Raw genomic sequence first — 12,711 nt, 5'->3', positions numbered from 1 at the left:
GCATGCAAAGCCATCCAGCCATTGGAAGGAAGGAGAGGGAGGAAAGACCTTGCATGTTCACCATTGGGTGCACTGTCCTCCTCTGTGGTTTCCTTCCTTACTTTCACCAATTCTACTGTGAGAGAGGACATTAACCATAATGTCCATAATGTCACCGCAGAGTAAGGCAGCATTGCACAGAGCTGCAGTGCCTGATCCAGTTGGCATGAACGACTTTGCACACTGGTGCTCTCAGAGGAAGATTCTTGGAGATTCTCTCTTGGAGATTCTTCTGTATAATATCTGTGGAGATGCAATTCAGCCCTCAGCAGGGGACTGGTGGCTGTGTGCCAGTTAATATCCTTGGTAGGAAGTGTGGGACTCATGATGCTAATTTCCTCTTCTTTAAATGGTGTTTTGCCACATTCTGATGGGATTTTTCATCTGAGAGGATCCCCAAATGCTCTTTATATGTGACAAGTATAGTCTGATGCTTCCTGATTCTTAGTAGAAGAAAGCCAGTGAACATATTTGTGTAGTCTGTTAGTGAGGACAGAACATATTTAGCAAACAAACAAACAAAAAAAAAACCAACAAAAAAACAACAATAATCAGAGCTCTGCAAGTACCACGGACCTCACAGGCGATCCTCAGTCTCAGGTAGAGCTAATGAGGAGTGGTGCTGGAGGATAATGCTAATGATCTGTGTCTGTCCGACAGCTGCACGGAGTTTTTTTGTGATTAAAAAACAGAAGCACCCTGGCCTGCTTTTTTTAATGCCTGCTTAATTCTGGCTTTCAGGTGGCTCAAGATGGTATCACTTGCTGCTATTTCATTTCCCTGTGCTCAGAGGAACTGCACTGTTACCTCTCTGGTACTCATTCAAGGACTGGTGCTTGCCAGGAGGGTCCCATGTGCTTTGTTTGCCATGTTTGCTCCTAGGAAAGCAGATGCAGTTGGGGTAATGGGGATGTGGGACTCTTATGTAGTTAAGGCTTTTCTTACTGTTATTTGCTATGCAGCAATTTACCTGGTACAGCAAACATGTATGAAGTGTGCACCCGTGGAAGTGTGCACAGCAGAATTTAATGGCATGCTTAGGTGCTTATTTTCTGGATAAGGCTGAAGCATTCATGTGTGTGAAACCCCTGAATGCTGGACCAAAGAGGGCTGTGTTCCATGGAGTTGTCCATCACAATTTAGACTGAGTAGCTGGTTTAGGTGTCATGTAGCTTTGCTAACCCTACCTTGCTTTCTTCCTTCTCTTACTCTTTCTTTCTCTGGCTTTTCCATGTGATCAAGCCCCCCAAGCCCAAAATGCCTTGTGAGAAATGATTCACATTTCTCTTGAGGGCTCAGTTGTTTTTCCTTCCTTGACTTTCGGTTGATTTAGTGCATTGCTGCTGGAGCTTTGGGGACACATGGAACAAACAGCCCTCTTTGACTTCTTTCCCGCAGACACGTTCTTTCCAATCTGTTCCAAGCACAGTCACTTTTTTTTCCTTCTTTTGCCACCTTCCCCTTGCCCACAGCTTGTTTCCACCACTCTTTATGTGGTTTATGTTTGGGATCTGTCGCCTTTGTGCTAATGACTAAGTCAGTATGTGTGGGCTGTTTGTTTCTTTTCACATTTCAGCGTTGTTTTGGTTACAGTCAAAAAAGCAAATTGGAAGTGAGATGCAGAGTGTAAACTTAGAAGTGGCAGATCCCTTCACCGTGTCCTTCCAGAAACCCTTACAATCATGTTTTGCAGTTACTTACTTAAGCTTTAAAGAAGAATGTTTCAGATTGTGCTACATGTTGGTTTGCATCTTCAGATTGGGTCATTTTGGTAACACTCATTAGACTTCATTTACAAGGCTAAACAACGAGGTTGTACCAATGAGTGTGTCCCAGCTTATCAGTCTTATTTTATACAGGCAAATGTCATGCTCAGGTTTGGACAGGGTATGGCAGAAAGCTGCAGTGATACCACAAGTGCCTTTCCTATGTACCTAAAAAAAAATCATGGTCTCTAGCAGTGTTTCCAAGAAGAAAACCTAATATTGTAGGGTTAAGCCAACGGAAGTTACAGGCAGGCAGTGCTTGAGAGGATGGTTCCTATGGGGGGAAATGAGCCTGAGTCTCTTTTAGGCATCCTACAGTAGAAGGTTTGTGCTCAACGAGAGGCATTTCTGCATTGCTGAGGGTTGCTGTGTGTCACAAATAGGGCTCCAAAGCGCAATAGAAAGACTAAAAATCATCCAAGTGAAACTAGGTTAGAAAAACTGATAAGTACAATGCTAATAAAATAGTACTCCTGTAAGTGTTGCTCCATACGCTGAAATCTCTGTTATCTTGTGGACACATCTGTGGTATTTTTAAGTTAGAAAGTACTGTAATATTACTGAAAATGGAAAATTAAGACCGAGTAGATTATTGCTCTCAGTGTGTGATAAAACCATTAAGTGGTGCTGCCCACATCCATGTTGCTTTGGAGAGTATTGACAGCATCAGCTCCTGGCACACAGGGGTAACACAAGTCACAGCACCAAGGACTGGCAAACAAATTATTGACCTTTTCTCTCTCTGTGCTGTGTTTGTCTTCTCTTCTCCACCGACAGTTGTGGGATCTCCCAAGGGAATTGCTTTCTCAGACATCACAGAAAACTCTGCTACAGTCAGCTGGACCCCCCCCCGCAGCCGCGTGGAGAGCTACAGGGTCTCCTATGTCCCCGTCACAGGCGGTGAGTGTGGGGGCATGGAGGGAGATGGTAAAGGGGAAGAGTGAAAAGTGTATCTGGGAGATGGCCCTCAGAACAGCAACTGTAAGCCATGCTTATCAGACTTCTCAAAGGTAGTGATATTTCTTAGTAATCCCCACTGTTGTTTCAGTATTATAACCCTGTTTTAGTGTTCTGCTTAAACAATTTCTTATACTTCAGCACGTTTTTAGCATAACTTAGGGACATCTCTGGAAGGAAACAACTACTGAGCAAACACTGCATGTGCCAGGATCACAGAAGTGCTTTTAAATAAGACAAGTAAAGATCTACGTCTCTAGACAATGTAAATGTACATGTATAGTGATCCCACAAAAGAAAAGGAATGACCTACAATCATGATCAAGCATTTGCCCATGTGTTCTGCTGGAATAAACCCAGAATTTGAAAGAAGTATCTGTCATAAATCTTCACAACTTACAATAATATACAGTATATCTTTGTTTAAAATGAGATGGGTGAAGGAGAACATCATCAGACTTGATTTATCTTTGTCCATCCTCTGCAAGAAGCCAAGTAGTTTTAAAGTAGGAAGTCCTATCCTTGCAGGTGTAAGAATTTATATGCAGGTAGTGCTGTTTTCATCTCTTTTTTAAAGTTATGATATCAGAGATACTGATTTTTTTCCTTATTGTTGGCATGCCAGTAGGAAAGAAATAGAAACCATTGTCTTAGAGTCAGCTGCTGTGGCCACAGTTTATTGTCCCATTAGTGGTTGTGACACAGTGGGGAAAATTTCAACTTCTGTACATGTGAATTCACATTGATCACAATGTGTTTAACCTGAAACACACTTCTTTCAAGCATTTATGGAGAACTGCCATTAATCCATTGACATTGACATTTGTCCTAGGCACTCCCAATGTTGTTACAGTCGATGGAAGCAAGACAAGGACAAAGCTGGTGAAGTTAATCCCAGGTGTAGACTACAATGTTAATATCATCTCTGTGAAAGGCTTCGAAGAAAGTGAACCCATCTCTGGAATTCTGAAAACAGGTAATACATAAATAGCAGGTTCTTACATACATTGTCTGCATCACAGAACAGACTCAGGAATGAAGGACTTTGATCTTGTTCCCTCTTTCCTTTGTGTTGTTTTTGTACTTCAGGTGAGAGCAGAGCTTGCAGGTTTGATCAGGCTCCCACACTGCCCAGAGCAGAGCTGCCTTGCAGTGGGGCAAAGACTGTCCATGTGTTTACAGTCCTAATACACAGAAACAAAAGGAAGTTTAATAAATACCATTCTACTGATGTGGGAGCAAAGAACCAGCTCACTGGGTAGTTCAGCCCACTTTCTGTTGTGTTTTCCACATCTCCCAAATTCGCAACTGTGTCCTAAGCACAAAAGCATCCTCTCTCTTGTTCTCTGTTGGCTTTTTTTCCTACAATATACCTTTAAATATCCCCACGGGAAATTTTTTTTGCCACCATGAAGTCTCATTTGTTCATTATTTTTGGACTCTGACAAGTGTTCAGAGAACTGTGGCAAGGACAAGATGATGTAGATTGGATAATAAAGTGCAATTTATAGCCTGTTCCAGCCATACTGGGGGCAGGCATCTCTCCCAGCATAGGGAGAGCATAAAAGGAGGTGCAAAGCAGAGTCCCACAAGGAAGCAAGGCATGATGTTTGGATGGTTAGCTGGCTGTTGCACTGGTTTATTTTTATAAGTGCAGGGCGAGCTGTTGGAAGGTCAGAGTGGCTATCAATTGCCGTCACATTAGTTATTTTTCCCAAGCTCTGTCTCCTGAGTTCGCTCCAAGAAGCAGTCCAGACTTGAGGGTGTTGAGAGAAATATGTCAGCTCTGACAGAGCTGTTAAGATTGATGTTATCAGAACTGATCTGAGAATGCAGTTAGTTATGTCTGTTCCCAGTGTTTAATCTTTCCACGCGTTGACCTCCCGTCTCCAGTGGAGGCATTTGATGTCTCTTTATAGGCACTGACGTTTTTTCTGCAGAGCTCCACTATTCCAAAGGGAACCATAAAAGCTGCTGCATTGAGCAGTAATGTTTGCACATTTTACATTCTATGGTTACAACAGAGAGTTGCACAGAGCTGATAGTAATTGCCAAATTCCTTCATCATGTTATCGTTTCTTCCAGCTCTGGACAGCCCATCAGGACTGGTAGTGATGAACATTACAGACTCAGAGGCTCTGGCAACCTGGCAGCCTGCAATTGCAGCTGTGGATAATTATGTTGTCTCCTACTCTTCTGAGGATGGTAAGAAGAGTTCGTGATGGGTCAGGGAGCTGTGATTCCAGGAGGACAGGCCCAAAAGGGAGTGGGTGGTTGCCACTTGATGGAGACGCCTTGCTGGAAGCATGTTAAAAAACACCAGTTTAGTTAATGCTTTCCTAATTCAGGCATGAACAAAGGTACTTCTGAACTCATGAACTTCTTGAAAAGGTGCTATAATTCGTAAGAACACTAGAGAGTGCTAACAGTCTTGGAGAGGGCTCTGCTGTTAACCCAGGATCCCGTAGAGGAGCACGCAGATGAGCATACCAAGGCATGCCTGAACGACTGCCTCTCTTCTGTCTTTGCTTCTTAGAGCCAGAAGTCACACAGATGGTATCAGGAAACACAGTGGAGTATGACCTGAACGGCCTTCGACCTGCAACGGAGTACACCCTGAGGGTCCATGCTGTGAAGGATGTACAGAAGAGTGAGACCCTCTCCACCCAGTTCACTACAGGTGCTGTGTCCCAGCTTGCTGGGAGAGGAGGCAGGCTGTCACCTCCTTGGTCCCACAAGGCTTACTTTACTCTGCTATCACCACCTCAGACAGCATGTGTGCTTCTTGCTAGAAACTTCAATTTTGAAAGCACTCACACCGTGTTTTTAATCATAAAATTTAGGATGACTTTTTTCTTTTTTCCTTTAATTTTCAATTTCTGCAGAGGGAATATGTGCTTTCCTAGCTCGTATTCATATCCCTCCTGTAACCTCTATGCTAAACTGTATCAGTGTGTGATTGTAATTTCTCTGCTCACTCCTTCAGGACTCGATGCTCCAAAAGATTTAAGTGCTACTGAGGTCCAGGCAGAAACAGCTGTGATAACATGGAGGCCTCCACGTGCTCCTGTCACTGATTACCTCCTGATCTACGAGTCCATTGATGGCAAAGTCAAGGTAGAGCACTTGTATCTAAACCTGAAGGGCTGTACCTCAAAACTGGACATTAAAGGTGTGCCAGAAAGGGTTCTGATTTTCAGGGAAGCATATTGCCTGATCATGCTGAAAATCAGGGGTTTAAAGATACAAACACACACACACAAAAAAAAAGCTTTTTGAGGTCTGGAGAATGAAATTTCCAGATTTGTCCTAAAGGATGATCTTGCTCAATTGTTTTGTGAGCTGCACAGAGTCATCTGTGCAGTGTGTATATTCAAATCGTGTAAACTTTTGTGCTGGCCTGCTTTTAAACCACACAGCTTACAGAAATGAAACATTCACCTCCATACAACTCTCCTGAAGAAAGCGAGCAGGAAAAAAACCTTTGAGGAATGCAAGTGTTGCATGAAATAGTATAAATGGTTAAAGATACAACCATAATCACCACAAAAAGAAACTGTTACAGTTCCACTTAGTATGATTTTCTCACTGTGGTTTCCTTGTGTTGTTTATCATCCCCATAGGAAGTCATCCTAGACCCTGAGACGACCTCCTACACCCTGACAGAGCTGAGCCCATCCACTCAATACACAGTGAAACTCCAGGCACTGAGCAGATCTATGAGGAGCAAAACAATCCAGACCGTTTTCACCACAAGTAAGGACCTTAGAGTGTGTAAGCAGATGAAAGTGCAAAAGTCCCATTCTCCTGAAGCTGTAGTATCATCTGCTTCCCCCAAACTGGAAGGATGACCTTTGTTCCTTTATATCCAGCCACATTATCTCTGTAGTCTTCTCTTTCTGATGAAACATCTTGCCTTTCCCATGTTCTGAATTTCCCAAAATTCTGAATTCTGTCACATCTTAAAATCCACACTGACCCCTTGAGTTATCTTTATCTGGGTGCATAGCAAGTTGTGAGAACAAATCAGCTTTTTAAATTGAAATGAAGCAAACCACACCCAAACACAAACATCTGTACAGGAGTCTTTGGAGCTGAATTTCTGGACAGGCTTTTTTTTGTCCTCTTTCTGAGGTCAGGTTGTGTACTGTCACAATGGTATGTCCATTCCAGCTCTAATAGGATAGCCCTGTGGTAAGTTGAATTCCAGAGTAGGTTGGGTTCTTTGAAGGGTACTTCTCAGCTGACATATTTGGCAGTCACTGGTCTCATTGACACACCTTTTGATGACATGAAAAATATAATATTGCTTAGTATTAACTGTAAAACCTTGCCTATCATTTGTCTCCCTTTTCACAGACCCAGCAGCACTTTCAACCATCTCCATTGCTCCATCTGCCCTTGTACCAACTTCAGCCCAAGGACTCTTGGAAGTCACACAGCCCCCATTCTGCTCCCAGTCAGTCCCTATGTAAAGCAGGGTGACACCAGAAATAGGAGAATTCATCTGTGTGTGTTCAAGAGACATTTGGCTAACTGACAGGGGTTGCACTATTTAAATGAGCTGGCAGATGTACTTCCCTCACAACAGGGAGTATGTTATATGGTTATTTGGTTATATGGTATTTATGGTGCTCCCAAAAGTGTAGACAGATGTGCAAAACCTTACCCAAAAGAAAAACGCACGTCATCTTATGTTTATTGTAATTTTCTGTGTGTGTGTGATAGCAATTACGAGCCAGTTTCCGGGCTTAGCACATGATTATGCCATTGATCACCATGAGTCATTTGAATTCAACAAGTTCATTATAATTGCTGATCTCTCAAGGACTGTTTTCTATTTTCTTTTTTTGTGCAGCTGGTCTTCTTTATCCTTATCCTAAAGATTGCTCCCAAGCTCTCCTGAATGGAGAGGTGACCTCTGGGCTCTACACTATTTATCTGAATGGAGACAGGACACAGCCTCTGCAAGTCTTCTGTGACATGGCTGAAGATGGAGGTGGATGGATTGTAAGTAAAAAGGGGAGCCCGTGGCACCCTGATATGTATCTGCATGTGCCAACAACAAGGGTAGGTCCCATCCCTGCTCTCCTTCAGCGCTGCTCATAGAGCTCTGTTACTGGAGTATCAGTGGATGGAGGAGAAGCTGAAATGACCATCTTAGATACCTTAAAAACAGATAATAAGGTGAAACGAGGGGAGACTGACTCAATTTAGATGGGAAGGAGAGTTTAAAGATGCAGAGAATAGAAACCAGAAGACCGTATTACCTGGGGGAGTCTGAGAATGGAATAGAGAAGACTTACTTAAAAAAAATAAGGAGTGTTCCTGGTATGATTCAGTAACTGCAATGAGACTGCTGCCTGGGTGATAGGGGCAGGGGAGCAGCAATGCCAAGCTCTGCGTTGGCAAAAGCTGCATTGCTAGCACTCCTTCTGTCTAAGGCGGTTTGACTGTAACTCTTCTTGTGTGCGGTGGCTGTAGGTGTTCCTGAGGCGCCAAAATGGAAAGGAAGATTTCTACAAGAACTGGAAGAATTACGTGGCCGGATTTGGAGATCCTAAGGATGAATTCTGGATAGGTAAGTGGCAAGAATTTATCTTATTCTAGAAAGCCCAAACAAGCAAAGAAAGCCCAAAAGACAAGGTGCCATTCTGAAGCCTCTGCTCAAGTGACAAGGATATTTAAAGGGGAACACAGTCCAGGCAAAGGAGAAGCAAGCTGCAGGGGGACTGAGATTTCCAGGTCCAACCCAGTCCCCCTCGTAAATGTCAAACCTCTTGGATGACCAAATGTACCAAACTGATGCTCACTGGTGCTCTGTAAGAGGTCAGAACCTGAGAAGTAGCTGCAAATGCTCTTCTTGCTGTACTCCTAGGATATCCCTAATAAGAAAAACACAACAATTAATGAAGTAAAGTGGGGTAAAAAGCAAATGTGCAGAGGCTGGACTACATTTTATTTGCTCATAGATGGAAGACAGTGACTGTCATGATGGAAGACAGTGACTGTCATGAAGCACTGGCTTTGGTTACTTTTCTCAAGGTGCTCCATGCTGCTGTGATTTGAAGGGCTGAGATAGTCTCTAAAACTGTTTCTTTTTCATTTTGTGCTGATATTGTCCTACAGCTTTAAATAGCTTATCTTCTAACCAGTGTTATTGTCCTGGGGTATCTGTCCTAGGATATCTGTCCAGGCCAGTTTGACAGCCTTTATAGGACAAATGGATCATTCTCGTATTTCCACAGGTCTGGAGAACCTCCATAAAATCAGCTCTCAGGGGCAGTACGAGCTGCGTGTGGATTTGAAAGACAGAGGTGAGACAGCCTACGCTGTGTACGACAGGTTCAGCGTTGGAGATGCCAAGACCCGGTACCGGCTGAGGGTGGATGGCTACAGTGGAACAGCAGGTGAGCTGAAATATGTATTTCTTCTGTTCTGCAATTTCCTCTCAGCTGAGTCAAGCTTCCAGCCTGTGCATGTTGAAGATGAGCATCACAGTGGGTCCCTCTCTCTGGATGGCAGGTGTTTGAAAATATGAATGTATCAGTGGCTTTTATGTTTCCGTTCTAAATCCTCTAGTTATTTAGGTGCCGCTTTTTATGGCATGCTTGTGACAGAATATAAACAAGTATACTAAGCAGCCACATATCTCATTTGGTCAATACTCTGCTGTCATTTACGCAGCCAATAATAACATGGTATGGTCTCATCTCTTCAGTGGAATATGCAGCAGAGTTCTGTTATGACATGATTTGTAATTTTGAACAAAGTGGTTTGAGTTGCCTTCTGAAACAAAAATTACTTCTAAAGTAAAACAAATCAATGCTGAAGAAGCTTAGATACACAGCCAGATGCGTGGTACAGCCCAAACATTTTGTGCAGGATGATCACTCCCATGTAATCTAAGCCACACAAGTCACTGACTTTGCTTTTTCTCTTGTCCTTTCCATCCAGGTGACTCCATGACCTACCATAATGGAAGATCCTTCTCTACTTTTGACAAGGACAATGATTCTGCTATCACCAACTGTGCTTTGTCATACAAGGGTGCTTTCTGGTACAAGAATTGTCATCGAGTCAATCTGATGGGCAGATATGGTGACAACAACCACAGTCAGGTGAGTATGGTGTCTGAAGGCTTTTATAATGTGTCAGAAGGAGAGGAATTGCAGTTATCTGTCTGGTGGTTCAGCTAGCCAGAAACACATCAGCCAAGCCCTCCCTCCAGAGGAAAGAATAATAGGAAAAGAGAGGGACAACTGCTCACAAAACAAGAATGCTGGAGAAGTATTGATGATTTTGTATGACTTTCCATGGATATCTCAAAAATCTGCAGGGAACAACTGTAGTTTTCAAGTGTGAAACAAAATGCTCTTCCTGCCATGAAGGCCAGGCAAAAAGTGACAGTTCTGGGAAACAGCTTATGACTTTGTTTGTACAGGCTGTGCGTGCTAGTAGCCAGAGACGTGTGCTTCCCAAAGTCCTTTTGATTTGCTGTGTCTCTGTTACCAAGTTAGAGTGGCAATGCATTGGCACAGACTCCCCAGGGAGGTGGGGGAGTCACCATCCATGGAGTTGTTCCAGAACCATGGAGATGTGGTGCTGAGGGACGTGGTCAGTGGGCATGGTGGGGGTGGGTTGAGGCTGGTGATCTTAGAGGTCTTTTCCAACCTTTGTGGGGTAAGATGTAACTGTGAGCGAGTCAGCAAAGAGTTTATCAGACTCCTTGATAGACCCTATCACTGTGAAACCTTGGGAGTCTGGAGTGTAAGACAGAGAGCAAATGGGATCTGTTTGCATCTAAGGGTAAACATGAGGTTCTGTTTGTATGCATTGTTAATCTTATCACACTTAAGAAACCTTTCATCCTTTATCATTGTGTTTTGGGAGAAGCTAGGCCAGTTAACTGATTAGAGGGACCGGAATTCCTGCCTTGTAAGTGAATGGTATAGAAGATGTATGTTGAACACAATAAAGCAGAACTATTCGGAGGATGATTTGGAGAACTATTCTGATGCTACAAGAAATTGTGAGAGCTCTCTAACTCGACTGAATGCCGACAAATATTCATGATCCTGTGATTCTAAAAGCTAAAACAAACATAAAGGCTGACAACAGAGAAAGAAGTGAAGTGGATGTGTGACTTCTCACGCTTCATCTTTATCTTGGCAGGGTGTTAACTGGTTCCACTGGAAGGGCCACGAATACTCCATCCAGTTTGCAGAGATGAAGCTGAGACCCTCCAGCTTTCGAAATCTGGAAGGAAGACGAAAGCGAGCATAAAGCCTTGGGGTGGTGAAAGGGCTACAGGCAGGGCGACGTGGAGAGGGACAGAGAGCGGGGGGCGTGGGGGGATCTCTGGCATCACTGGGGTGATGGGGGTGAGGAGCTGGTAGTCGTACCAAAGCATCACAACCCTTGGCACAACAGCCCAAACGACGAGCCTTACGTGTCCCAGCAATTCCAGCAGAGCAGCTCCAGCTCTGCCCACCACTGATGTCCTTCACGCCAAAGACAACGATCTCAAGGGTTGTATGCTGTTTTCTTCATTTTTCTTTTCTCAGCCTCTGGGATGAAGTTCTTCCACGATCTGACTATCTCTTGGGTGGCCCAGGGTAGGGGAGGGAGAACAGCTTTGTATATTGGTAGTTTGTTTTAGAACCAGCCATATTTTTTACACACAGAAATGTGTATGATTAATTATCATTATTATTATTATTAGATATAATTGAAACCCTTTGGTCGTTGGAAAGCCTTTTTTTATATATATATCAAGTACCACAAAGAAGAAGGGAAGGGGAGGGGGAGAGGGAAAGCAGTACATTTTTAAACTTAAGCAAAAAATTAATATTATTAATATAATGACAAAGTAATAATAATAATGATAATAATAAGCTAAATTTTTGTCATTTTTAAGAGAACAATGCTTTTGGGAACACAGCAGGACAGTGTCTGATTGTAAATTTCTTTTTTAAATAAAAGCACAATTACTTTTAAATAAATTTCTACCTTTTTTTCATACTTGTTGAGTTGGTGCATGTCCAGGGTATCTGTACTTACATGGGGAAGTAAAAGGCTGAAAATTGTCAGGCTGCTGAGCCCGTACTGAAAACTGTTTCTTTTGTTAGTGGTTGGCTGTAAGAATTCTGCTGGGTTTCTTGCAGTGAAAGGTCCTTATGGATTTGGTTTCTTTTAGAACACATTTCTTTTTTTTTTTTTTTTCCTGCCCAAAAGCTTCTACACGTTTTTCTCAGTGTTACTGACCAACGCTTGCTCCATCTAGGTGGGAATAACTAACAAAAGAAAACAAGGAAAGCACAGAGTTGTTGTTAGGTACCATTGGTGACTTTGAACACTTGTGTAAATAAAGGGCTCTCTTTTTGTATGAATGAAACCTATGTGTAGTTTCTCTGTATCATGCTCTTCAGTTGAAGACAATAAAAGATCTTTTGTTTTAATCCAGTCTCTCTGCCTTGCTTCAACACTGTGCTCCTCAAACAGAGCAAATGTTTCGGCCCCTTCCTTGCCAGCAGCAAGGTAAGCTCAGGTATTGCAGTTTTCACAAGGTATAAAATGTGTGTGCATGAGAACAGCACTTTCTCAAGAGGGAAGGAATTCTCAGCAGGGAAGGAATCACTTTACCATTGGGTTCTTTCTAATTTCTCTCCTTCCTATATGCACATATTACTGCAGCCCTTCCATTTCAAAGCGTCAGCTGTGTTAACCCTTGGGAATGGTTATTCCATGTTGGGGTTTACTGTCTGAGAAAGGATAATGCCCAGCTGGGGAAGCAGGAGAAGGCCCTCACAGAATTAGTGAAGCACTGGGGGTCTTCTTATCACACGGTTCCTATGCCAGCATCTCTTGGCTCTCTCCTCCCCCATCATAAGCACACGGCTGTGGTTGGCTGCCGGCAGATGGCACACAGAGTCTGTCTGTCCTGCTC

General features: G+C 43.2%; 1 protein-coding gene across 8 annotated transcripts in view; it reads left to right on the top strand.

Annotated features, from left to right (window-relative positions):
- TNC (tenascin C) overlaps nt 1-12,223 on the top strand; it is a 90,014-nt gene extending 77,791 nt beyond the window's left edge. For all 8 annotated transcript variants that reach the window (XM_085239151.1, XM_019621397.3, XM_019621398.3 and 5 more), the window contains 11 exons: nt 2,583-2,705; nt 3,595-3,738; nt 4,848-4,967; nt 5,299-5,442; nt 5,749-5,879; nt 6,386-6,518; nt 7,621-7,772; nt 8,247-8,343; nt 9,011-9,172; nt 9,720-9,883; nt 10,938-12,223. In XM_085239151.1, the coding sequence (XP_085095277.1) occupies nt 2,583-2,705; nt 3,595-3,738; nt 4,848-4,967; nt 5,299-5,442; nt 5,749-5,879; nt 6,386-6,518; nt 7,621-7,772; nt 8,247-8,343; nt 9,011-9,172; nt 9,720-9,883; nt 10,938-11,048 (1,481 nt within the window). In that variant the 3' untranslated portion in view covers nt 11,049-12,223. The remainder of the gene's footprint in view (nt 1-2,582; nt 2,706-3,594; nt 3,739-4,847; nt 4,968-5,298; nt 5,443-5,748; nt 5,880-6,385; nt 6,519-7,620; nt 7,773-8,246; nt 8,344-9,010; nt 9,173-9,719; nt 9,884-10,937) is intronic.
- The last annotated feature ends 488 nt before the right edge of the window (nt 12,224-12,711 follow it).

The sequence above is a fragment of the Meleagris gallopavo genome, chromosome 19 (assembly GCF_905368555.1).
Source record: "Meleagris gallopavo chromosome 19, MGAL_WU_HG_1.1, whole genome shotgun sequence".
NCBI lineage: Eukaryota > Metazoa > Chordata > Aves > Galliformes > Phasianidae > Meleagris > Meleagris gallopavo.
This window is presented reverse-complemented; position numbering and strand designations above follow the sequence as displayed.